The sequence below is a fragment of the Trachymyrmex cornetzi genome, unplaced genomic scaffold (assembly GCF_001594075.2).
Source record: "Trachymyrmex cornetzi isolate Tcor2-1 unplaced genomic scaffold, Tcor1.1 scaffold147, whole genome shotgun sequence".
In the NCBI taxonomy this organism is placed as follows: Eukaryota; Metazoa; Arthropoda; class Insecta; order Hymenoptera; family Formicidae; genus Trachymyrmex; species Trachymyrmex cornetzi.
The window spans coordinates 5,458,756-5,486,379 of record NW_017296059.1 but is presented as its reverse complement, the minus strand read 5'-3'; the positions used below and the strand labels follow the sequence as shown (position 1 = coordinate 5,486,379).

The 27,624-nt window shown below is 33.4% G+C and overlaps 5 protein-coding genes across 6 annotated transcripts in view; 4 read left to right on the top strand and 1 right to left on the bottom strand.

The window, feature by feature from the left end:
• Positions 1-8,092, bottom strand: part of LOC108757593 (uncharacterized) — an 11,837-nt gene extending 3,745 nt beyond the window's left edge. Inside the window, exons 1-5 of the mRNA XM_018502053.1 lie at positions 7,947-8,092; positions 6,977-7,754; positions 6,707-6,861; positions 6,480-6,592; positions 6,266-6,384 (exon numbers count right to left, since the gene is read on the bottom strand). Of these exons, the coding sequence (XP_018357555.1) occupies positions 6,266-6,384; positions 6,480-6,592; positions 6,707-6,861; positions 6,977-7,667 (1,078 nt within the window). The 5' untranslated portion in view covers positions 7,668-7,754; positions 7,947-8,092. The remainder of the gene's footprint in view (positions 1-6,265; positions 6,385-6,479; positions 6,593-6,706; positions 6,862-6,976; positions 7,755-7,946) is intronic.
• On the top strand, positions 494-3,649 carry LOC108757865 (BRCA1-associated RING domain protein 1). Its single transcript, XM_018502540.1, has 8 exons — positions 494-647; positions 845-1,033; positions 1,090-1,246; positions 2,070-2,150; positions 2,231-2,427; positions 2,504-2,722; positions 2,821-2,930; positions 3,089-3,649. The coding sequence occupies exons 1-8, from the start codon at positions 577-579 to the stop codon at positions 3,586-3,588; spliced, it is 1,524 nt and encodes a 507-aa protein (XP_018358042.1). The 5' UTR covers positions 494-576; the 3' UTR covers positions 3,589-3,649.
• On the top strand, positions 3,946-5,887 carry LOC108757866 (uncharacterized protein C15orf41 homolog). The gene is made up of 6 exons (XM_018502541.1): positions 3,946-4,171; positions 4,353-4,457; positions 4,559-4,689; positions 4,785-4,864; positions 5,027-5,076; positions 5,357-5,887. Exons 1-6 carry the CDS (start codon positions 4,074-4,076, stop codon positions 5,742-5,744), a joined length of 852 nt encoding a protein of 283 aa, XP_018358043.1. The 5' UTR covers positions 3,946-4,073; the 3' UTR covers positions 5,745-5,887.
• A 682-nt stretch (positions 8,093-8,774) lies between the features above and the next one.
• On the top strand, positions 8,775-13,667 carry DppIII (dipeptidyl peptidase 3). Of its 2 annotated transcripts, none has more exons than XM_018502596.1 (4): positions 8,775-8,840; positions 10,149-10,446; positions 10,553-12,314; positions 12,435-13,667. In XM_018502596.1, the coding sequence occupies exons 2-4, from the start codon at positions 10,168-10,170 to the stop codon at positions 12,590-12,592; spliced, it is 2,199 nt and encodes a 732-aa protein (XP_018358098.1). In that variant the 5' UTR covers positions 8,775-8,840; positions 10,149-10,167; the 3' UTR covers positions 12,593-13,667. The 2 variants fall into 2 exon arrangements, with proteins under 2 accessions (XP_018358098.1, XP_018358097.1); XM_018502595.1 differs by lacking the exon at positions 8,775-8,840 and adding an exon at positions 9,063-9,223.
• A 1,516-nt stretch (positions 13,668-15,183) lies between these two features.
• DNApol-alpha73 (DNA polymerase alpha subunit B) lies at positions 15,184-26,523 on the top strand. The gene is made up of 6 exons (XM_018502503.1): positions 15,184-15,286; positions 15,898-16,124; positions 24,394-24,497; positions 24,880-25,656; positions 25,795-26,010; positions 26,164-26,523. The coding sequence occupies exons 1-6, from the start codon at positions 15,208-15,210 to the stop codon at positions 26,477-26,479; spliced, it is 1,719 nt and encodes a 572-aa protein (XP_018358005.1). The 5' UTR covers positions 15,184-15,207; the 3' UTR covers positions 26,480-26,523.
• Positions 26,524-27,624: the final 1,101 nt, after the last annotated feature.

The window sequence follows — 27,624 nt, the reverse complement described above, 5'->3', positions numbered from 1 at the left end:
ATAAGAAATTGAACCAACCAGAGTTCTCTATTACATGGAAGGGAAAGAAACGGAGAACTTCGATTGGTACATATTCTTATGCATTACGTGTTATGTGTTATGCAAGAGTCTGTGCTCCCCGCTTTAGGGTATATCCACACAACTTGCATAGCCGCAAAAACATATACATAAAGAAAATTATCCAATTGCAGTTCTCTTTTAAAGTCGTACATAAAATGTGATTGGATAATTTTCTTTATGCATACGTTTATGCGGCTATGCAAGTTGTGTGGATATACCTTAAAGGCTGCAGCACAGACTTTTGCATAACGCATAGCGCATAAGCAAATCAACTAATCAGAATCTTTCCTTTCCTCCCATTCCATGGAAAAGAAGAATTTCGATTGGTTGATTCCCTTATACATTATGCGTTATGGATGAGTCTGTGCTGCGGCCATTATCTCATCGGTGCAAATTGCGGGAAAGTATTTGGTCTGTTTGTATTCTAGAAATTAATGAAAGGTTAAAATATATGTTTTGGATATATGTGTGGATAAAATTGCAATCGGCTAACATTTAAGAAATCAATTTACAAACATGGAGACGTCGTGGATAAATACTGCTAGTGCGTTGCAAGATTTCGCAAATGTTCTGATTTGCTGGAAATGGTATAATTGTTTGAGATTTGTTAAAGTTGACAATGATATCAAGTTCCAACATATATTCTTTATACATGTATATATATATATATATACACACATTGTATTTATTATTTTATACTTGTGTATATGTAATGTTTTTATCTAGTATTATTATTGTTTTATTATTGCTTTATATAACACATGATCACTCTTTTTTTATACAGTAGGTCAAAACCAGTTTCTCCTGTAAGGTTCACAAATTGTGGGCATTTCTTTTGTAGTAATTGTATCAAATCTGCAACGAAATGTATTAGATGTAATGTACCAGTGCAAGCAAGTGAAATAAAACCTGATCATTTAGTATCACGTCTTATACAACATTGCGATGTTATTGCAGAAATTATTCATAAAAGGTTAGAGGTTTGTTAAATAAAACTATAAATAACAATGTAAAAATAAATTATTTTAGAGATATATGGGACATTACTACTGATGCATCCAATATACCAATAGACAATATATCCGTAATACTTTCTACACCAAAGAAACAGGGTTATACACCTATGAAAAATATAAATAAACAAAATCACATAGGAGAAACACCATTACATAGAGCATGCTTGCAGGTATAGATATGAAATACTAATATTGTCTTTATTATACTCCTTTGCTTTGTTTAAAAATATAATTTATAATACCTGAATTAAATTATTACATCTCAAGTACTATATAACAGGGTTCCTAAAAAACATGTTTTAAACAGATTTAAAACATGTTTAATTAATGTTTTAAATATATTTCAAGCATGTTTCTTTTAATACTTGATTTAATCTGCAATGTATTCTGTTTTTTGCTCTTTATCTTGTGTTTTTTTCCTTTTTTGTGACAGTCTTATCGACAATAGTGTTTTTTTCACATGTTTCTTATCTCTTTCGAAATTTGTTGACTTTTACCTCAGGTAACAGAAAACGAAAAAACTAGAGGCCTGTTCTTTTTGGCTGAACTTTTGCACCAGGTTATCTTCCTCTTCTTTCCTCCCGGATAGAAAAGGAAGAAAAATGAACTGATGCAAAAGTTCAGTCAAAAAGAACAGGCCTCATATAAGAAGCAAAAAGGTAAGAAATAAAAAGTGGGTAAGAAGCAAGAAACAAAACAAAAAGCATATTATAGATTAGGCTTTAATAGCTGTTCTACAATGTGCTTTTTGTTTCCTGTTTCTTGCTGTTTGTCTCTGTCTCTTGCTTTCTTGATTAAAAAGGCAAGAGACAAACAGCAAGAAATAGGAAACAAAAAGCACATTGTAGAACAGCCATAAAACATATTCAAAACATTAAAAATACATTTAAAAAAACATGTTTTTTTTACATTTTCTTTTACCAACTCTGCTATGTATATTAAAAGATAATTTTAACTTCTCTAAGAAAGCTTCAAGAGACGATTATTTTACAGAATAATGCTGAACAAGTTAAACATCTCTTGTTGCTTGGTGCAAATCCTAATACAAAAGATTATGCTGGTTGGACACCATTGGTAAAAAAGGAATACATCAATATGTTTTTTGCAAACTTGTCAAATTTGGATTATATGTATTATTCTACATAACATTACAGCAAGAAACAGTCAATTTTGGATATACTGAAATATGTAAGTTGTTACTGAATTGTGGAGCTTTGCCTAATATAACAGGTATTAAGAACCGAAGTCCACTACACGAAGCTGCTAAGCGTAACAAAATTGAAGAAGCTAAGTTGTTGTTGCATTATAATGCAGACAGAAATCAACTTGATCAGTATGGCAAAAAACCTATGTATGTTTTATTATATTCGCAAAGAATACCTACTAAAGATAATTTTATTATATAATCTTTTAATGTGACCATGCAGAGACTACTGTGGTAAATCAGAAAAGATGCGACAACTTCTGATGGATTTACCTAGAACTCCGTCAGAAAAGGTATCAGACCTTAATCAAAGTCTAGATAAATCTATTCGTACAGGATGTGACAAATTTGTGGTTCTTGCATCAAATTTAAAACTTGAAAATCAGAAATTACTTCGTCTCGTGGCCACAAGACATAGATTCAAAATTTTGACAACGTATAAGTATGTATTCATTCTTTTTATATATTATTTTATTGTGTGTATTGGTTTTTCTTTTTACAGTAAATGCAAACGAGTGTAATATAATCAACTTGTTTCAGACCATCTGTTACACATGTCATAGTAGAGACAAATGAGAAAAATATTACAACATTGACACTTGACGTCTTATTCTCAATTGTTTCTGGGAGTTGGCTTCTTAATAGCGAGTGTAAGATTAAATATGCTTATAATGAATTTTATACTGTGAATTGTTCGCTCAAATATATATTACAATAACAGTTATATTTATGTACAGTAAAATTGTTATGTCTAAATGAAAATTTAAGCGATACAAAATTAATATTTAGAAGGAATTAACATTTAAAGGGATTCGACTGGTAGAAGATATGAATGATGATATAACTAATGTGGATCTCGAAGTGTTTGAAATTAATGGCGCGCCCACTCTTGATATCCCGAGGAAAGCGAGACTAAACAGTGAATGTCAAAATCCACGTCTATTCAATAACTGTTTCTTTTATTTTGCTTTGCAAGCAAATACAACTTATCATATTGCTGATGTAAAATTTACTAAGGACATTCTGATAAAACTTGTAAAGGAAGGAGAAGGAACAGTACTCACTAGAGAACCAGATCCAGAAGATCTAAAAGATATATCACAAGTGATACCTTTCCATACCGCGAATAATTCATCTCATCCTTTACACAAATGTACACATTATATTATATATGTGCCAGGTAGAAAAACAGGCGATCCGCTTATTAAATATAATATGCCACATATCAAAAGTCTGCCATTAGTATGGCTTATTGAGTGCATCGAAAAATTTACTCTTGTCGATCCAACTTACCTGGGATTGTGCTAAGTGCTTAAATTATCTTATACGAGGATTAATTCAAAAATAAGTTTAAATTTTTTTTACTTACATTTTGTTTATTTAAAAAAAATACTTTTTTATTGTATCACGCATTTATTGTATCACGTAGAATTAGTTTGGTTCTTAATAAATTTGTAGTGTATATTATATATTGTACGTTATTATTACAAACATTCACATGAATATTAAAATATAATATAATAGATAGGGATTCTAGATCCGATCATGGTGGAAGGATTAATTCATAATTAATTTAACCAATAGGATTTCTTACAGCAAAATTTCTGACTTTGTTGTCCCTATTTATTTTTTATTTAGGTAATAAAAGTAATTCTATTCATAATGCGTCTGCATTTACCGCTGCTCCGCTGCGCATGCGTTAGATGTTGTCATGTCACGTGATATGGCGCATGACAGCAGGACTCAGGAGCATTTCAGTGAGGTTATGATAGTCGATGTAAACAATTTAAACAATGAAGACCGAAATATATAATGAAATAATGATGACAATTCGTAATTTTCGAGGCCTGTCGAGAGATTGTGCCAAAGTGTTAAAGGAGAAATTTAACGAGTAACAATTCCTCTTTTTATTAAGACATTAATTCTGAAGATTAAGTAGTAAAATTAAATAATTTGCTGATTAAATATTATTCTTTAGAAACTTGTCAATCCAATATAATTATGTATTCTCCTTTTTTTTAATCGATTTGGAATTATTTAAAGTACTTATGAAATTTTTTATTCTTGCATAGCATCCACCCAAACACACTATACAGCATCTTATCGTTAGAAATACAACAGAAAATGAAAAACAATCACGTCAGATTGTTTGGAAATAATAAAAATTATTATGACAGGTAAAATGGCTTTAAAATTATCATAAATGATTATACATATATCAGAAAAAATTTACTTTTTTAAATCCAATTATTTTTAATTCACTGTTTTTAAATCCTAGTTACTTGGAAGCAGTGCAGAATGGAGAGCCAGTAGGGATTCTGCTAAGGATAGCAAAAGATATTGATGCTGCACCAGCTCTATTAGCGCGTAATATTTTAGAAAAATACTGCATGCGCGACAATGCAAATGGTAATTCCAAATAATCAATAATTAATAGAATGGCAAGCAAGATAATTAATTCTAAGGTCTTTTGGACTCTAAAGACATGTAAAATTTTATTTCAGTTTCAAAGAATCTAATTTCCAAACTATTTAAGGATACTACACTGATTGATGATAAGGATCTCGCATATGAAATTTATTTGGTAATTAGTCTAAGAAGATATATAATGTTTCATAAGAAGAAATTACATTTCTTGATTATTAATTTAATGTATCTAATTGTGATGTAAATTAATCTACATATTGATTATTAATCTTGAAAAAAATGAAAATTTTGGAAAAAACTTACTATTTTCTTTTTACAGTGTACATTATATGATGATCTGTACGGACCTATAGCTGATGCAATGGGAATGTAAGTGTCTTTCATATTACAATCATTTGTTAATAAACTGTACATCTATACTATATTTTTCAATATTATAGACGTTTATCGAGTAAAATTCGTTATAAGAAAAATAAAAGAAACAATATTAAACAAAAAGTTTCTCAGAAACTTCTAATTTTTAATTTTTCTTAAATGTTTTGATATTTAACTTTTTATATTTCTCAACTTTTTTGACACAAAATTATGAAAAAGTAAAACAAATTAACAAATTAAAAAACTTACACAAGAGAGAAATATATTTTTTTAGATGCATAGGACAAGAATATGAAATTAAGCTTCAAGATTGTTTAATACAAAGAAATATTGCATTTCGTAACGAAGAGCACTTACGATTACGAGGCTACGACAAGACTCCAGATTTTAAATTAGAAGTACCTATCGCGGTGAATGGTTATGTGATAAACTGGATTGAATCTAAGGCACGATTTGGTAATATGGATGTTCATCAAAAGTATATGAAGGAACAATTCTTGAGCTATTGGAACAGATTTGGATTCGGGCTTGTCATTTATTGGTTTGGATTCCTTGACTGTCTTACCAAATCGACTGAGAAAAAGTTTATTATAATGGACCATTTTCCCGAAAATATTACATATATGGACCCGGCTTGTATCAAATCTACAAATAGTACGTGATTATAATCGACATGATCGAATATATTTATTTTTGTACAATTATCTTTAAGATAATGATTCGGCTTAAAATTGTAAATACATCTATGTTAAACGATCTAATCTTGGATCAATATTTTAATACTATTGCTGATTATTTTATCGAAACAAATCAAAGTATAATTTTGTATATTTTCATATTATAATTTTTTCATATTGTAATTATATAATTATATTCAAATTATTAAACACTGTTCATACTTTCTTTTTATATTTTTCCTCAAAGTTTCGCAAATTTTCCTTTTAATATCTTAATTAAGTTAGATAATCGAATAAACTAAATGCAAACTGTAGCATTAAACAAATTAAAATCACAGTTTAAAATATACATTACTACAAAATATATACATATATTTTACAATCTGTCTCATAATGAATCAATTACGATGAAGTAAAGCCATTTGACAGCATTATATTGTACAGTATTCTCTTTGAACTCAAAATCTTTAATCAATGTTGAACAATTTATTGAATCTAAATCTATCAGATCTTATCTTTCTTCCTGTTTTTATCTGATACTGTATACTTGTCATAACTTTTTGTTGGATCAAAGGGTTCCCATCTACTCGCTGGAAAAATGTGTTTGTTCCTTTCGTACCATGATCTAAAAATATAAAAAAGATAATAAATTACAAGAAATAAAAATTATGTGAAAGAAATTATTCAATATAATCGAACTAGTTCTTTATTAATGAATACCTAAGTAAAACTTTTCCAGCATGTGATTCCTCAGTTTCGACAGATGCATCGTGCATAACTCGAATATCATCGTGAACGTCAAATGTGAACAAAGGCCCACTCTTTCCTCGTGCCTAATTGCAACACACACATTAATGTATTATATATTAAAACAAGATACATTGTATCTTGTTTGTATATTAAGCAACATTGTTGTTTGATAAGCTTTATTATTTGAATATTCTTACCTTAGTTACGATAAAATCATAGAATGTATAATGATGTGGTAATATAAGATCCTCCTTGACATACATTAACTGATCTGCCATTACTGTTTTAAGCTCACTAAATTCACGTCTCAGGACTTCCAGACATCTCTGAAGAAGCTGATAGATAGAATTACCTGTGTGTGAAAAAAGGAAAGGAAATATTTTAATAAACTTATGAAGTAGAATTACATAGAAAAACATATTTTTATAACTTTATAATTCTCTCTCTAATTACATTAAGATATTTACCTTTCTTCATTATAACACTCCTACGATGGCCAGATCCATCCCAATAACTGAATGTGATTTCAATCTCTTCTTCCTTCAATGCATTCTGCTTTCTAGCCCATTCTTGTCTCAATTCCTCTCTAAGTTTATTTTCCTCTTCTTCTCTTTCCCTATCTGGCAAGAAACTTGTATCTACATCTGGATTTTTTTTTATCTTCTTATTACATCGAGTATCATCTGATTTCACAGATTTTTCTGCATTGTTTTTGTCAGAAATTTCAGTTTCAGTTTCAGCTTCAACTTCAGCTTCAGCTTCATCTTCGTCTTCGTCTTCATCTTCATCTAAATTAAAAGACAATGCTTGAATCTGCCTTTTCTGTTTGTTCTTTTCTGCCTGTTTTGCCGCTAATGCTCTTTCCTTTTCCTGTTCTTTTTCTCGTTCCTTCTGAGCAAGCTTCCTTTCCCGTTCTTTTACTATATTTTCCTGCTTTGCTTTCATCTCATTTAATGTGACCAAACCAATTGTGGAAGTCTTTAATTGTTGTTCAACAGCATTGTAATGAGTCGCAAATTTATTCTCTATATTATGAATCTTCAAGTCATCTTCGATTTTCTTCTTTCGCAGTTCTATTTCTTGTTGTGCAATTTCTCGCTTCTTCATCAGCTGCATGGCTCTGCCAGCTTCGCTGGCTGCTCCTTTGTAATGTGCCATGTTTTACAAGAATAATCAATTACTACTTAAGTAATAAGTACAGGAGTTTCCTGTCTTCACCAAATTTGTTACAAGATCCACCAAATCCTAGATAAAAATATATTATATTAATATATAATGCAAATATCTAAAAAATTCATATTTTTAAAAAACTCTTAAACTAAAGATTTTTATAATTTCAAAATTTATGATACTCTTAGAAAAAATTTTCATCTTTGTTTCGATAATTATAATGAAATATTAATTCATATATAAATATCACTTTCTATTATGTATCACCTGCAGTGAAAGTCTCCAAATATTTAAAATGTATTGAACACGATAAAAAATAAAAGGTCGTGAGAAATGTTAAAATTCACAGACGTTTACACAGCTATCAAGCTCACATTCTCAGCATTCTCACAAACATCTGCGAACATCTGACCATTCTGACCACGCTGAAGTGAGAAAGATTCTAGACGTATGCACAGTGGAGCAAACATTCAGTATTGAAAATCCTAAAACAAGAACATTGACGTCAATTATTCCATTGCTCGATGCTCATTTTTAGCATCAAATTGTCAATTAACTTTAATCTCGATTTAATGTATTCTGTATTTCTTCTAATCTAGAATTAGAAAAAATAAAGATTAAGTTAAACCGAAATTAAAGTTACTTACAGTTGGAACTAATTAATTAATTAATTCCAACTTAACCAGAAATTGATGAAACAGACCTTTTATGAAAAAAGGAATTGTCTGTAAAATAAATATTATAATTTACGACAACAGGCAAATTTGTGAGTCGGTTTGTTATAAAGATATTAAACATCATTGAGATAATAGAAAATTTTACCAGTTTGTCGATAAATATAAAACTATACAATTATTATAAATGATATAAAGACCACAAATAAATATAAGTTCTAAATAATTTAGAAAATTTATTAGATATAAAAATAAAAAATTAATACTGTAAACAATGATAAAGCGATTATCTCGAACAGCCGCGACTTACGAATATCTAGACACGATACATACGTTCGAAAAATGCCCACATGGTAACAGGTATGCGTTTATAATAATGAGTGAATTATTATCTTATCTTTTTTAATCTGGGTACATCTATTCTGAGACAAAAGTCTCCGACGAAAGCTTCTTTTGCGATCTCCCTCACTCCTATTTGGTTGGTTTGGTAAGTGAATAGCCCGAAATTTCTTGAAACTCTAATTATTACTTTTATCAATAACTTTATGTTCTTACGATAACCATTCGAGATTCCCGAAGAGTTCAAAATTCGCTGCATTTCATTGGAGACGCACGAATCAAGCTGTTTATTTATATTCGGCATTACATAGATATTATTCCATATTGCTTTGCTACCGTGATTTATTTCAATTGTCTCATACTCGTGGCCTTTCAGATGTTCGGTATTATGTCGAAGTCACGAGTTTCGGTTGCATTGAGATTAATCGCGAATTACAAGAAACTGCATTCCACTGATTCCACATTGCCGTGCGGTACGAAGATCGCTCACAAGACGAAAATCGTTCAAGATTCAACCGGATTGTATTCGCGGTGCGTTACATTCGACGTGAAATCTAAATTATGAGCTCTCAAGTTGTTCTACGGTACCAAGCTGTGTCAAACCGATACCGATATCGTACTAATAACGCGTTGTTTTTTATTTTTGAATCCCAGATTGAAACTCGCTTACCAAACTCAATTTTCCACGCAGTATAAATATAAAAAAAAAAGAATTTAATTGTTTGTGTCGTTTTTCCGTTGTCATAAATGAATATAAAGGTCATCTTTCGTACTGCTCTATTGCGTTGAGGTCTAATCTCAATGAAGTTATATCTGTCAAGTACTGAAGCGGCGGAAAGTTTGAAATACTTTTGATATGAAATAATATTAACCTGGGTATACTATTATATTTTTTTACATTAATATTACTTCAGGTGAAAATACATTCACATAGAAAAGAATTTTTTTACACTTCCTGTGTCTACTTTATAGGTTGCAAGGTGTCAAATAACTGAACTAACATTATTTTAATGTAAAAAAAAAAACTTTAGTGTTAAACAATCTTATAACTCTACTGATCTATTTGATTCAAAATGTATTTTATTTTCTTGCTAATATTTAGTTTAAACACTTTTTTCCCTTGATATTTGATGACTTTATTAATGCAAGATCTTTTTCTGTGAAAATGTAATTTTTATTTTTTAGAGTTTTTTAATCGTATTGACTCAAATAAAACAGACCAGCAGGATTAAATGTTATTTTAAGCTCTCAAAATTCTAATAAACAAAAATTATACTAAACTTTCAAAATGTAGGTGGGTAAAAATTCACCTGCAGTAGCATCTCAGAATTAATCCAGACTGATTATTGTTTAGAATTTATTTATTGATTACCAAATTTACAAGATATTTTAAGCCATAGTTGTACAGATAATTTAAATAGATGATTTCCATAGCATATATTTGTTTTTCTTTCAGTGTACAACAACAGTACACAATGAGTGATATAGATAAAACTTTGTATACATTGCCAAACGATCAACCTGTTGTCGCTCTGGAATGCGACACTGCCTTCAAATCTTTGACGCAAAAGGAAAAATTGTACGCTCATTACTTGAGCCAAGCAGCATGGAATGGAGGATTGATAGTATTAGTACAGACATCGCCGGAATCTCCACTGATATTTGCACTGTTGCAAAAAATATTTCTCTCGGAATCTCTCGAAGACTTGGAAAACTCCTCAGTACGCGCTGGTGTTACTCAGGAGCAATTTACGGTATAAGAAAAGCTTTCTTCTTTTCATATATCTTTTCTTTATTTCTTAATTTTGCAGATTATTAAGTTAACATTTACATAATGACTGAATACCTTTTATTTTTCAGGCTTTCCTAGTTTATAGTTCTGGGATTTTTGCAAATGCAGGCAATTATAAGGCCATGGGCGATACTAAAATTATCCCTAATATTCCGAAAGGTTTATTTGAGGCAATAATAAAATCTTCAAAAGCTTACAAGACTAATTCTAAGGAGATGCAAGATTTATGGAATAAAATATCAGAACCCATGTTTTCCTTAAAGGGTAAATTAAAATCACTAGGATTGGGTGACAAAGGTATCACAACTTATTTCTCTGCAAACTGTACTGAAGAAGATGCTGACAAAGTAAACGCATTCATGCAACATAAAGGATTAGAATCCTGTAACGCAAGATGCTTCAAGACAGTAGTGAAAGATCCTGCGAATAACGATAATATTAATATGTATGAAATCAAACTAGCATCAGTAGAGACGTCAGATAATCCTAAAGTAACACTGCCCGAAGAAACATTCGGAAATGCCAAGTTTAAAATTACAAGAGGAGATTACAGCAAACTCTTGGTGCCTGTTGTGGAAAACCTCCAGAAAGCCAAGGAACACGCATCGAATCAGACTGAAAAAGATATGCTGGAAAAATACATCGAACATTTTAAAACAGGATCTTTAGACGATCATAAGGACGGTTCTCGTCTTTGGATAAAGGATAAAGGACCGTCTATCGAATCCTATATCGGCTTCATCGAGACGTACCGAGACCCCGCGGGTCAACGAGGAGAATTCGAAGGCTTCGTAGCGATGGTAAACAGACAAATGTCTGAGAAATTTGCTACACTAGTCAACAGAGCCGAGGAATTTATCCCCAAGTTGCCTTGGAATCAGGATTTCGAAAAGGACACATTTTTGAGACCGGATTTTACCTCCTTAGACGTTCTAACGTTCGCAGGTTCCAGTATTCCGTCGGGAATAAACATCCCAAATTACGACGAGATTAGACAGTCTGAAGGCTTTAAAAATGTATCGTTAGGAAACGTTATACCTGCCCATTTGAAGGATGTTCGTACGATTCCATTTTTATCTGACGCTGATCAGGCGTTGATGCATAAGTATAGGGTAGCTAGCTTTGAGGTGCAAGTTGGTCTTCACGAGCTTCTCGGTCACGGTACCGGTAAATTATTTAAACAGATGGGACCGAATACGTACAACTTCAATCGTGACGCTGTGATAAATCCTCTTACCGGTGATAAAGTAGACAAATTCTTTTTGAAAGGAGAGACTTACGATTCTAAATTCGGCTCTCTGGGATCCACATACGAGGAGTGCAGGGCGGAAGCAGTTGGTCTTTACTTGAGCTTGGAGAAAGAAACGATGAAAATATTCGGTCACGAGGGACAAGTAGCCGAGGACATAATCTACGTGAACTGGTTATCTCTCCTGTGGAGTGGTTTTGCAAAGGCTTTCGAGATGTATCAACCGTCCACTCAAACGTGGTCCCAAGCTCACTCTCAAGCGCGTTACGTCCTGCTCAGAGTGTGCCTGGAGGCGGGCCAGGATTTCGTCAATGTTGTCGAAACGGAGGAAGGAACCAACCTCCGTATGACTGTCGATCGAAGCAAAATCTTCACGGTCGGCAAAAAAGCCGTCGGAGATTTTCTCCTGAAGCTGCAAGTTTATAAGAGTATGGGAGACTTTGAGTCGGCTAAGAAAATGTACGACAGATACAGCGAGGTACCTGAAAACGGACCATATCCATGGGGTAGCTGGAGGAACTTAATCCTGTCTCGCAAAGAACCAAGGAAGATCTTCGTTCAATCAAATACATCTATTGACGGTTTGTATCAAAGAAAATCTTATACATTATTGCTATTCTTTAAATATTTGTATTATCCACACATGTATACATATGTATACTTGTATATTTTCATAAATCTAATTTTTTTATTTGTTTTAGGTCTTGATTCTAATAACGTGATACTGAAAAATTACGAGCCGTCGTTTGCGGGGCTTATTCAATCATGGATAGAAAGATTCCCAAGTTTAGACGTATCTGAAACGTTGATAGAACTCTGGGAAAAAGACAAACAATATTTTGAGTCGGAATATTACTAAAATATTTGTCCAAACGACTAAATCGTTAAAAATTTCATGTAACTCTGTACGCTCTTTCGTGTCTGGCTATTTACCAGAACAGCAGATGTTACATGTTCAGAAATATTACTTTTTTACGCTTTATTTTTTACTAAAGTACCAATGGTCGCGTTTAACAGAAGTCAGTTTCTTTTATTATGGCTTCCGATTTCCATTATAGATTCAATACGACTAGTGAAAAAAAAATCAGTGTTAAGTGCGTAAGTCGAATAAACGTTTTAAGTTAATACAAATACACTCACACGCAAGAAAAAACGGGCCACTAAATTTTTGCACAAATTGTTAATATTTTCAAATAGCAATAATTCAGTGAAAAATCATCGTATTGAGATGATTAAAAAAGCCCTTTAAAGCTTAAAATCTCTACTATTCAGATCAGTATTTGAAGTAAAAACGACCCTTTTTACTTCAGTGTTGAATAACTCGTTTTTTTTTGCGTGTGAGTGTATATATGTTAGGAGTGATCACAATAGTTTCATTAAAACTTCCAAAAATCTTTTTATTCATACTCTTACGTTGCAGCTCTGCAGAAATTAGTGCTTAGTAAGCGTTTTGCGATTGGATTATATTTTTAGATCTAATTATTCTAGAGGAATAGTCCTATTTCTGCAAAAAAAACTTCTAATATTCTACTGAAAGTGACCATTGATTGTTCAGGATTGAATGTGTATATATGATGCGTGTCAATTTAATTTTTTTAAAGCTGTATGACTGCAGATTGTATCATATTGTGATCCATGTTCCACGACATTCTACCGCGATATTCATCACTAAATTATTTGTCCTGTTCAAGACTTGTGGACAGTTAATTTAGCGCTGAATGTCTTGAGACGACTACGAGAGGATGTATTTATACCGGTATTCATAGTCGATTCTTATTTCAAGACCGTGAATACGTTTCGTGTATTGACTGGGCCAATTTTGTGACTTAATCACCATGCCGCATGGGTCATCATGTTCCACAGTATTTTTGTTTGTATTTATTTGAGTAACATGTTAGACAAGTCACTGGAGAAATCCAAAGAAATTGTGGTAATTTAATTATATATATATATATATATATATATAAAATGATAAAAAAAAATAAAATTTTATTCTAACAAAGAAGGCCTAATATAACAATATTATATTAAATATTATAATGTATCTACGTGTATGAGGTAAACAATTATTTTATAATTTTATAATTACGTTTTTTTTATAATCAGAATATTAAATTGTTTGAACAGAAAGTCTACATCTTAAGATTGTATTTAAGATGGTCCTTATAAATATAAGAACCGATTATGAATACCAGTCTTACAGTTGGAAATATTCCGAGCTTGTATATGTAATACAAAGGTAACTATACGTTATATATGAATATACAATTACTTTATAAATACAAGTTGAAACATTGTAAGTCTAATTGTATTATAAATAATATACAAGTATTTTAAATAATATACAAGGTGATTTGTAATCAATGTACGAAACGTTAAATAAATATAATAACGTATGAATATTTAGGTTTTTCGTAATCATATTATGGCTCAAACACAATGAAAGGAACAAGAAAAACAAGGAATAACAGATTTCAACTTATTAAAAACAGTATATTTCGGTTTTTATAATAGATTGAAATCTATTGTTCTCTTTATTCTTTATTCATTTCATTATGTTTGAGGCCTGAGCCTTATACTTCTCAACTCGAAAAATATGAAGTATCTAATCAAACTTTAAAACGAAATAAACACATTTCGGGCGGTGTAATAAGGAAAAGCAATAGGTCTGTTTTTATTACTGCACTCTGAACCAGCGTAATAAGTTAAAGTGAAACAAACGTATATTTGTTTCACTTCAACTTATTGTACTGTGTGTACTAATTCAGAAAGTGCAGCAATAAAAAACAGACCTAATGCTGGATTCACACTGCATCCGATGTGCGTTTTACGACGCTCTGCAACCAATCAGAAAACATGATTCCGATGGATTTTGCTTCGTATCATTGGAATCCTGTTTTCTGATTGGTTGCAGAGCGTCGTACGACGCAGATCGGATGCAGTGTGAATCCAGCATAAGGTCGGAATCAGACTACGCATTAAAGATTGAGATTGAAGATTAAGGTCCGTTTCCACCAACGCAGATCAACTTTAATCTCGGTTCAAGTTACTCTTTGTCTTTTTCTAGTTCTAAAGATTAGAAAAAGACGAAGAGTAAGTTGAACCAAGATTAAAGTTAATCTATATTGGTGGAAATGGGCATAAAAGATTAAAATTTGACCAACCAAAACAATAGAAGCTAAAATTCCTTCGTCTTCATTGGTACAATTTCAATCTTCATGCGTAGTTTGATTCCGGCCTAATGATTCTGAGTGTAAAAAGTGCAAACAATACCAACAGATTTGTTCGCACGCCGCACGCGCATAAGGTCCATCTGAATCTGATGCAACTCAAGTTTGTATCTATATATATATATGTTCATACTTCATGCTACATCCCGTTAAATCCGAAACTGAAAACCCAAGTTTTGGCGGTAATCAGTGTGAATAAGCGACAGAACGCGTGGTGGAAACAAATATTTCGAAGTACTTCGAAATGGAAGACAAGGAATCTTTGCGGAAATTGTTCCTGGATTTAGGCTGTGAAATCAAGGATGATGCTGTCCTCGATAAATGTAAGTTTCAAGATTTACTGAAATTTTTTCAATTCTAACGTTAAAAATCTTTCCTCCAAATCATGTCTTGTCTCGACTTGCTCGGATCATGTTACTTGTCGAAAACTTAGTTTTGATTGTAGAGTTGTAACTTTGAATTGCATCGAATGGTCAAACGAATATATCTTTTGTAAAACAAAAACATTTCATATGTGATTTAAAACGGATGTCGAGATTTTCCGTTTCTTTCTTGTATAACCTCACTTTTGAAACCGTGGAATTCTTCACTTTACGTTCGCTACAAATAAATACTTAAACGATTTAAAAGAACGCTAGTATTATTAATGGCAGTTAATTTTCATTCTAACTGAACTTAATCTTTTAAATTTTCTTTTTAATTTTAGTTTTGCAACAAGAAATAAAAAGAATTTTAAGTTAAACGATGTTATTTGAAACTTGAGCTGAAGTCAGAACAGAAGTTCCTTTGTTTATCTGGATTTATAGAATAGAATTTTAGAATAATATAATTTTGGAATAATAGAATTATTTAAGATTCCCTCACAAATATTTTTAATTGAGAAGCAAACGATAATTTTGATTGGAATTAGTCCTTACTGATATGTATTGCACAGGTTTTGAATTCTGTGACAATTACGATGTGGACCTGGATAAGCTTACAGAATTGTGGCTTACATTTTGCATCAATAACGATGCGGATATCCAGCCTACTATTGACAATCTGATTAAGATGGAACATCTGATATTAAAGAAGGATTACAAATTGAAGGAATCACATTACAATGAAAACGACGATGTACTCAGCATGTATGGCTGTACTGAAAGTGGACCATCGTCTAAAGTAAGTTTTTACAATTGTTTTCTACATCAATTTTATATGAAAAGTAGGTATGATAAGTAGTTAAACTCTTAAGCTCCAGTTGGAAATAACTTGCCTAGTATATAGTCAAATCATGCATATAATGTGTTCACACAGATGCATACATAAATTAGAATGATCATTCAAATTCATTTATTCAAAATAGATTGAAAATTAGAGAGTATTTGTCTCAAAACTGTATATATTTTTGACAAATTTGTAATTCGAATTTATTTTAATATTCCTTGACTTAAAGTTTAAGAATAAACAATGAATCTCTCTCTCCGAGAAATGTTGGCAGAATAGAAAGAAATCTTATGAAAATGTAGAGAAGATCTTTGAAATATTCGAATATAAAATTGAATATAAAATACCGAATTGAATGCAAAATATTTGAATATAAAATACTGAATACAAAATTGAGTAGACTCAAAAATGTATACATATTTCTAGCTTTATAATTATAATTTATTTTAATATTATTTTAAAATTTGAGAATATATGAACATACGCAAAGCGAAAAAAACTGACAATATGAATTGTAAAAAATTTTTTTTGAACTAGAAAAAATTAGAAAAATCTAAAAAAATTCTTCGAAAAATTTGTGACCAAATGTGAGATTGAAGAAATTGTTTGTTAAAAAGTCTACATATTTTTAGTAAATTATAATTTATTAGATTATAATTTATTTTAATATTTCTCAACAATTTAAAAATGCATGAACAATATGCAAGACAATTGTTTGGCAAAATAATACAAATTCTACAAAAATCTAGGAAAAATTCTTGAAATATTTCTCGCTCAATAGTCCTTTCGGGAAGAGTACCTACTTAAAAAATAGAAATTTCTTTTCTCGAAAATAGAATCCTTTCAAGAATTTTATTATTCGTCATAAATCAACGTCGTAAATCATTCAAGATAAACATCTACCTGAACGGTCTTACTTTCCTTTTGAAATTCTTTCGAAAATTTCGTCTTTATCCTAAGAAACCTTTGACCTTGTGCATTATTGGCATTGTTTCAGCAGACCCTTCAAGTACCCGAATAATTTATCTACTGCCAACATTGTCTTTGATTGTTCGTGGTGAATCCTCCGTACAAAACGTCTCTTATAAATTTCACATTCCATTCACATCGTGCTGCATTTTGTTTTCGTCGGATCGAAGAATTTTTCAAACTTGTCGGCGGTATCGAAAGAGAAAAAAAAAAATACGATTGAAACAGCGTTAGAGAATCTCGCGTGGTGGCACTGTAATTCCCGCCAGAAAAATCGCTCAGGTAGATTTTTTCCCCCGCCCCTTCACGTCGCTCCACATTCGTGGCTCTCCACGAAGGATCTCCCTGTGGTGGGAAGGGGGGGGGGCAACCCGTTTCCATTGGCGGAACGAGGACGAAGAGCGCGCTGTTCCAGTGGCTGGAGGGAGGGAGGGGGAAGGTTCTTCCTCTGTCTCCCTCCTCTCTCCTCAGCGAGCCGAGCAGATCTCTTTCGAAGGGCACGATTTCAGTTTTCAAGGACTCCGGCGCGTCGTTTGTCGGTTCGTCGTTTGTTCTCTCGCATTTATTCGCGCGTCTCGTCACTTCGTCAATGCCGATAGACGATCACGCGCGATCCACGCTCCCGTCTGTTCGACGATTCGTCAAATTGGTACGCACCTCGGCGATCGCGTTGCACTCGGTATCGGTCGGTGGCGGCGGCGATATCGAGCTCGGTATCTCTCGATGGCGTCGGGCAACAACGCGTCGCCGCCATCAGCGTCCGACAATCGCGTCTCTGCGAGTGAAATTACCGGGCCTTCGGAGAGTTCGACTTCTCGCGCGGCGATTGTCTCGGAGTCGCGCGGGAAAACGCATATCGACGGCTTCGGGAGAACGTTGTTCGCGCGACGTCGGCGATTACGTTGACGGTGTGCGAGAGGAAACGCGAAGCGGTAACGGCGGCCATGATGGTTCGGTTTTGGCTTGAGCGAGAAGCTCGCGAGTGCAACGAGCAAGTCCCGCCGATCGCGCGTCCATATGTTCGAATCCTCGGGAGAGGAGGATCGAGATCCAGCGGAGAAATTCGGAAGGAAGCGGGAGGATCGAAGCTTCGATTCCGCTCGATCGTTCCTCGCGTCGCGATCGCGCGCGACGCGTGCGCGCGCGCGCGCATGCGTGAGAAAAGGCGCCGCGTCGCGCGGACGCGAGTGCGACGACCGTTGGCTTCGACGAATCCTGTTGATTCGCGCCGCTGCAACGCTGCAACCTGTTGCTTCGACAACGAACGATAAAGGTACTCCCGTAGTCTGTTCTTTGAAGAGAACGCGCTGCTATTTCCACTCCGAGGGAAGTAGGTATATAATTAGTGTAATTAGGTATACCGGAGAGAGAAAGAGAGGATGAGAACACAAAGAGTACTGAACGAACAAACCTCGCGGTGCTTCCCTTTCTACTCGATATCGATTTTGTGGATTGGATTCCGGATGTAGAGAACTCGCGTTGGGTAATTGAAAAAAAAAAAAAACTCTTTGTTGCATAAGAATAGAAGTTCTTGTTAATTATTCGGTATAATTACGCGTTTCTGTAAATGTGGATTAACTTTAATTTTGGTTCAATTGGTTTTTATCTTTTTCTGATTCTTGGAACTAGGAAAAGACAAAGAGCTAATTGAAGATTAAAATTAAACTACATTGATAGAAACTGGCTTAAGACTTGGTAAGATCTCGGTTTAATTTATTCATTATTTGTCTTATTTTTGAATTCTAAGAATAATACTTGTTTCCCCAACAATGTAGATTAATTTTAATCTCGGTTTAAACTTCCTTTTTATCATTTTTCAATTCTAAGAATTAGAAAAAGATAAATAAGTCAAACCGAGATTAAAGTTAATTTTTATTGTTGGAACCAATTCTTAGAATTTAATAAAATAAAGAGCATTCTCTAAATTCTTTGGGGTGGAATCTTAATCTAAAGTAAGGGCCTGCGCACAATAGAGGAACAAGAATTAGATATTAAGATTTCAACCTATCAGAAACCGTGTATTCCGATGTAATCAGTTTCTGATAGGTTAAAATCTTAATATCTAATTCCTGTTCCTCTATTGTGCTCAGGCCCTAACAATTGAGCCAGTCTTGAAAAAGAGAAACTCTTTTTAATCCTTAAGAGTAAGATTTCGCTGTTTAGAATGACAACAGATGAACTTATTTTTAACTGAACTTCTTGTACGGTTCATCTTTTCTCTTTTTCTCTCCGACGTGGAGAGAAAAGGAAGAAAGCTGAATCATGCAAAAACTTTAGCTAAAAAACAGGCCTAATTCATTCTAAAGGTTCTAGACAGTAAATTGAAACGAGATTAAAGTTAATCTTGCATTGGTGAAACTGGGACTTAGAATTACAACTTAATACGTTAATCCTGATTCAACTTTTCTTCCGCGTTTCTAAGAATTCTTAGAATTTCTTTTCTAATTTTTAAAAAAAGATGAACTTCAGTTTAAACCAGGATTAAAGTTAATCTACATTGGAAACGGACGTTAATGTCATAGGTGGGATTTAAATTCTACCATTAAAAATCACAAAGTATAATATTTTTAATATTCCATGTTACAGTAAAATATTGAAAATGTAGTATTTTCGATATTTGACTTTTATCGGCGCTAAAATTGTAATCATTATTTTTAACGCGAATCTCTTAAACGGGGTAGAATTTCTTATAGAATCCGTGAATTTTTTATTTAATTTTATTAATATTTATTTCTTTAAAAATTATCGACAAAGACATACTTTTTATTCCTTTTGATTTTAGCGTATAAACTCGGAATTTACTGAAGAAATTTTTGTAAGAAGGAAAACAAGTTTCTCTGGCCTTCTTTCGCATTCTTGGTCTTTTTGACTACCTCACAGCGTTGAAGGGTCGAAATTTCCCAGCGGACCTTTCACTGGCGGCACAAAACCCCCGGCCGGCTTTTGCCGGCATTCGCTCCGCCCGTGCACTTTCTCCTCGTTCGGATCGCTGTGGAATCATCGAGAGACGCGCGTTCCCGCCGATAAGCTACGCGAATAACTTTCGTGCCTAGCGATATCGCATTTGACCAACGGGTACCTCGCGCGCTCGCGCGCTCCCGTTGCTGTCTCTCCACCAATTAACCACAATTGAACAACAACTGTTCCAATCTCTTCCCTCGCCCGCACGGCTTTCGGCTCATCGCGCGTTTCTTTCGTCTCTTGGTCTTCATACCGCGTGACTCGGACGAGAGATGGATCGATATTCGCGGATGTTCGAATGGATGTTGCAACGGGTCGGTCGGTCGGTGACACGATATGTCGCAAAGCAGCGGATCGAGAGATGTAAAGGATAACCGGGACATTGGCGAGAGTATTGGAGCGAGATGTCGATAGTGGACTTACGATAGTGGACATTAAAACAAGTGTAAGCCTCGTTTTCGTAAGTAGCTCCTATGTATTTGTTTGGCTTGGATCTGGAGGTCCATTTTAGAATTTACTGGAATATTTATAACGTAATTAAGCAACACTTGTTGAATTTGTTCACTTTTGTAATTTTCATCTCGTTTCAAAAAGAAGTAGATGTATGTTATGAATAGACTGCGGAACTTTATGCAAAATACTTAACTGAATGTTTTGCATAAAATGCATATTTTGCAATTTTGTAAATTTACAGATGGCAATCTCAATCTTTTTACTTCACCTTTTAATAACTCTTTAGCGAACAACGATTGACTGCTAAAACTGTCCGATAGTTAATATTCAGTTAAGTATTTTGCATAAAGTTCCGCAGTCTAGTTATGAATATTATATGAATTGTTTGATTAATCTGTTTTTTTTTTTTTTTTAGATGTAATTGTTGATAAACTAATAGTTTATGCAAATTAAAGAAAGAAATAGTAAAATTTTATTTTTTATTCGGATCTGAAAAGATTCAAATGTTTGTTGCAATATTTTTCTGACGAAGTACATTTTTAACAAGTCTATGTTAGTACATTTAATATTTTTAATATATTCAAGTAATTTATCACCTTTGTATATAAGAGATGAGAGTATTTGTGAAATCTACTTATATTAAATGGAAGTGTCTAGACTATTTCTTTGTTTGTTGACTTTACATTTCAAGTCTGTTTACTAACGTTACTGTTTGTTCGCTAATATTAGTTCGTCAATATTGATTAAGAATCTGTTTTACCCTCGCAGACACTCGAGTATATAACAATGTACTTTACGTTGTCTTAAAATTGTAGAACTAATAGAAAAGTCAAATCAGACAAACAGGACAAGCAAACGTATTCGGGTTTTGAAGACCGTTCCTCGAAAAGAAGACGAAGTAATTTCATTTTACATATTCGACTTTAGATCTGTTTTTTTTTACCGAAGTAATGTACATTCTTTGTATTTAAGATAAATTGGATATATTGTTTGATATTTGACAAAAGCGAGAAGAAAAGTTTTAGTTTAGTCCCTCAGGTAGCACGGTACATTTCAGAAATATTATTGTAACGAAACAAAAGACTATTGCTGTACTGTGGCTCAGGTAACATGGAATATTCCAACAATATTGGAACGTTGCATTTAACAAAGTAAAATAAGAGAACGGAAGTTTTAGTGCAGTCCTTCAGGTATCATGGAACATTCCAACTGTATTGTAATATTACTGGAATGTTCCATGAGATACCTGGGGGGTCTGTACTAAAACGGTTTTTTTTTTTTTGTAAATATCAAACATATCTATTTTATTTTATTAATACATTGCAACGTTACTGCAGTATTGCTACCTGAGCAATAAAAAAGTAAAGCAATAAAAAAATTTCTTATTTTTTATCCAAAATGGTTTGTTTAATTGTCAGAGTTGATTTCTTCTCCGCTTTCTGTCGCCTAGAATATTCGAATTAAGAAAGAATCTCTACGTTTCTGAACAAATAATGTCCAGATTGTATTGTCTTATTTTTTTAAATATGATTATGTAAAAGCATGTATAGTGTATATAGTAATAGACGTGGTCATATAAGTATATATTTTTATGATTGAAGAAAAATTTTAATATAAATTTTAACGCGCGTTTCGTTTCTCTAAGAACAATGGAAAAGTAGCAGCTCGGATTTTATTATCTTTGTTTACTGAATACCTTTTACATTTTACCGAAGAAAAATTCGAAAAAAATTATTTTCTCGAAAGTTCATTTCGAGCCTTCAATTCGTTTCTTTGTTATTCCAAATTTTTTGTCTCTCTCTCTCTGTCTCCAACATTTAGTTACCTGGAGAGCAATTGTGCATCTTGAAACGAAATGAAAATGGCAAAAATAAGTGAATTATTGACTAGAATATTTATAATTTTATTAGTCTCAATATCTAATGAATTTATTTACTTTAGTAATTTTCACCTCGTTTTGAGATACATAATCGATTCCCTGTTTTATGTTGAGTGCAGAAAATATAACGTAGAGTAGCTACAAAGAACAGACTATGCGTACGACGAAAGAAAAAAAAAGAAAAAAAAGGAAGAAGGATAGAGCGAGAGGAAACGTGTCACGTGCGAACAAGCTTACTCGCAAGCGCATGCGCTTGAACGGAGTGACTCCGATCCGGAGAGATCGGACGGCGTCGGACGCGGACGAGCGGGACCGTCTTCGAACTTGATTGAAACAATGCGTAATACAGGGTGGACGTTAAAAGCGACCAGGTTAATCGCAGTTAACCTCTGTACAATGGCAAGCAACGTCGTATTCTTCCTCGTATTCTCGCGCGCGCACGGCAACCGTTTGCAAGATCAGCCGGTTCCCTGCCTTCTTCCCTCCCCCCGAAGAAAATGGAAAGGGAGATCCACGCGGGAAAGATTCTTTTCGAATTTGCCGAATGAGTGGCGGTCTAGTGCACGGTCGATAAAGTTGTGACTAGATCCACACTCATTAAGCACGTTCGAGCATTGCAGCCATCGCTTTGGAGGGAAATCAGAGATTCCCCCGAGGAGCATCGTGTCATCTCCTTCAAGAGCCTTTGTGGCTATTTCTGCACATTGGAGTTTCCTTCATGAACAACTGATTTAGACAGATTGATACATTCCCGCCTCGATGAGGTTTCTCTCGTGAGCGATTCGTTCAATTGACGAGATTATCGCTATTATAGCGGCGGAACACTAGGAATTAAATAAGTTATCATCCGAAGACGGAGAAAGAGAGTAATTCCATAGACGAGTATGGATGTGGTGCACGTGCGTCTTATCATTTCGTGACTAGATACATACTCGTCTACGGCAATCTGTCTCTGTATCGGAAGCACCTCCAATGTGTGCGCCGAATGTGTGTGCCACCGAGATATATCGTTATCTGTATATTATATCAATGTATTTCGTAAGACAAACTTGTCCTTGCGGATAGACTGGCGACGGAAAGTCTCGTTGTTTCGCCGTGAAATTTACATGGAATTATATCTGTACACCTGTATGTGTATATATAAGAAATGTATGCAGCTTTGTAAAAAAGAATTAGAGAAGTAGTTGGAAGATCTTAAGTTCTCCTGTGAGAATGTTAATACTAGTAATCATTTTAATAATAGTGATTTATTGCATGTATCAGATAGCAGTGATGATTTTCAGAATAAACAAGTTTAATAGAGATCTATGTGCAAAAAGTCAGTTAACAAGATTGCAGCTATGACGCCTCTAATAGAAATTCAAGAATATATAAAAGTAATAATAATATGTGTATGTGTGTGTAATTCGAAATGTAAAATAAGTAGAGTGTAAAAACAACAAATGCGATAAGCACTAAATGACGGATATAATTTTATTTAATTAAGATTAAGATTAATGTTAAGATAAACCAGTTTCGGATGATTCATAATACGTGCGGGTTTTAGAATCGAGTATTAGAAATATAATTTTGTTAGATTTATACTTGGGTATTAAATACATAACAATAATGATTTTTATTTGTAATTTTATTTTATATATTCAATATTTTATCTCTTTACATGTTGTACTGGGAAACGGTGAAATCATCGCGATCTCATGTGAATAATTGAAGAGTTTACTTCTAAACCGTTTTATAATATTTTAAAAAGTATATACAAAATTATACGTTTCGAAACTTATTATAGTTGTAAATAATCTCCACTTTTGATGCAACAGCTTGGATAAAAGGTGGTTTCAAGCTAAACTCTTTAATTAAAGACTTGCGTTTGTATGCATTCACGTCAATCACGTAATATCGTCAATCAACTAACGTGGATTCGTTCAAAACATGATGAGTAACGCGACTGTTTTTTTTTCTCAGCGCGCACGAAGAAGTCCTGAGATAGAAGTCGATGCGGATACACAGGCTGATAAAACAAGAGCTACAGAATACTCGTTTTCATCAGCTACTTGCACCGAAAATTCGTAAGTAGATTTTTTTGGGCAGCGGGCTGAGCCCGTCATTTCAAGAAAAATTAAATATAGAATATTTTTGCGTTGTGTGTGAATAAAGAAACTAATATGTTTATGAAATATGCATGTATGCTTTGAAACTTTTGTCCTTTTAAAAAAATTGGAGCTAATAACATAATGATCGTAAAATTGTATGTAATTAAATACATAAACATAAATATATGTATGTATATATAATAATTTTCTAGATTTCGTCCTTTTCATTTCTTGATTTAACACTAACAACATAACTTAATATATTAAATGTTGTATGTATGCAGGCAGAATAAAGGTTTTCTACAATTGGTCAATTTTATGTATTGTGAACGTTTCCTCAAAATATTGTCATTTGTAGAAGCGTGTCAAGTCAGCGTAACATAACGGACAAGAAGATCTTACTTTCCATTGGTGAAACTGTCTCGTCTTGGAAGAGAACAGGCAATTACGATGTTCAAGTTACAAAATCTGATGAACCGCATGTCGCCAGCGACGCGAGGTACATGTATGAGGTCCTATCAAGACAAGGACACATTCTCACGCATGTGTGCCAAAATTTGGGCAGCAGATTGTTCAAGACATGGTTGAAGGCGAGCGCTAACACCACCGAATTGCGTTACGTGAAGAATGTATGGAGCGTGAGCCAAACGAACTTTCGGACATTCGGTCGCATCAATACGAAAAAGGACACCACGAATACAGTGACACTGGAAGGTGGCACAAGGCGGAAGGGGATCTCAGGGGCTGACACGATCGAGCTGGACTTCCGCAATGTGAAACAATACTCTGTATTCTCCGGTCAGATCGTAGCGGTCGAGGCCATCAATCCGGTAGGCGACATGTTGTATGTGAAGGAGATATTCGTAAGATCGTATGCGCCACTCGCGTTAACACCGACGCTCGAATCGAGGCTCAACATTTTCGTCGCGGCGGGTCCGTTCACCCCGTCTAGCAACATGCATTATCAGGCGTTGTGGGATTTGATGGAGAGAGTTGCGTCGGACGAACCACAAGTTCTGATATTGATTGGACCTTTCCTCGAATACACGCATCCCGAAATACAGGATAATGTCATTAAAGACACGCATCAGGAACTGTTCGAGAAGATTCTCACGAGAATAATGGAGTCGACGCGGTAATGTCTCACAGAATATCTTCAAGTTTTAAATTATAAGCGTTCGAAAATATTCTGATTTTCGTGATTATACGGATTGATATAGATAAGAAGATAAATTTTACCTTTATTAATTAGGTTTATTATGTGATATTACAGGAGGAACACGCAAGTCATACTGATAGCTTCTAATCGCGACGTACATCACGAACCTATATTTCCAACTCCTCATTATACAGTTTTCAATCGAAAGTTGTCACAAAATTATTCGAACTTAAAGGTGATGCCAGATCCTTGTATATTGGATATTGCTGGTTTGAAAATCGGGATCACATCAGTTGACGTTATCAAACATATCGGGAAAGAAGAAATATCGTAAGTATACTCTTTTTACAGAGTAATGATCTCAAAAGTTATTAATAGACTAGACAATTTTTTTTACTTAATCTAATTGAATATACATATGTTTTGCTATTTATTTAGAAAAATTTTATAAGTTTTTAATAAGAGATTAATAAATGTTTGCAGCAATGTATCAGGTGATAGACTCAGTCGTTTAGCTGATCATGTGCTCACTCAAACGTGCTTCTATCCCGTGTATCCTCCATCCGAGGATCTGAACGTGGACACGGAGTTATGGGAGAAGTATGCCTTTTTCGATCAACAACCACACTTGTTGATTTTACCGTCTGATATGCGATGTTACTGCAAAGTGATCAACGAATGTATGATTGTGAATCCGGAGCGCATGCACAAGTACGCTTATGCCAGGTTGAGTGTGAAACCGACTGTCGGCGGTAAATGGAGTTCCAATAATATCTCGTGCGAGATCGCCAAAGTCTGATAGTTTTAAAGTATAGTTTTAATTTATTTTTATGAAGTATAGTCTTGGACCTTTTTAAGAAACAAAATAATTTTTATAAAAACTTAACAAATTTTTTAATTCTTTATTTTTATATCACAGTTTTCGAGTATATTAAACAAGTGTATCAAATATTTGAATTACTTATAAAAAAAATGTCTTATTATTCAGAAAAGATATTTATGTACTTCATTTATCAAATAATCTAATGTTTCATACGAATTGTTAAAGGATCTTTGTTTAATTTTCCTTTTTCCTTTTTTTCGTTAATATTAAGTTGATATTTGCGTACATGAGCAGCAAGATTGTTTCTTTAGTATATATTTGTAATAATAAAAACATGATCACGATAGTCAGCGCGCAAGTTAAAACATAGAGCACGGAATATTTAATGTTTAAGTTTTTGGAAAATTGATGCTTTCCAGCAAGACACAAGATTTGTTTGCGTTGCTTGAGAGAAATCCCCAAAAATTTTTACATTTAAAATAAGATAAATATATTTGGACGTTGAAAAGAGAAAAAATGAAGATGCTCAGTGGAAAAAGTCCAAGTAGTGCTAACAGACCTACAGATAACTGTATGAGGGCAGGAGCGCAATCTTGCATAATGCATAACAATGCATAAGAAAATCAAGCAATTAGAGTCTAATATTTTATGGAAAGGAAAGTAATAAAAAACCTCATTTTTAAATTGCATTTTTAATGTAGTTTATGCAAGATTACTGCCCTATTTTATATATTAACATGTTAATATATATGTTATATGTATGTTATATGAGAAATTCTTTTAAGTGTGCTGTTTGATTACAAGATAAAAAATTTTTAGAGATTTAAAAAACTTCAGTATTTTTTCTATGGAACTCTTCTGAATCAATACATTAAAAAAATTTATCATACAATAAATGAAATATTAGTTTAGTTTGGTGATTATTTTATCTTTGTTTAACATTGAAAAACAGTAAGAGTTGGAGCACAGTCTTGCATAATAAATACATAGGAAGATGAACCAGTTATGCATTTTTTTTTATGAAATAACTAATTTTTTTACGCGTTTGTCATTTGTGGGTACTTTCTATTTGGTAACACAAATCGACACTTTATTATTCACTGGAATGTCAAAAAAAGAAA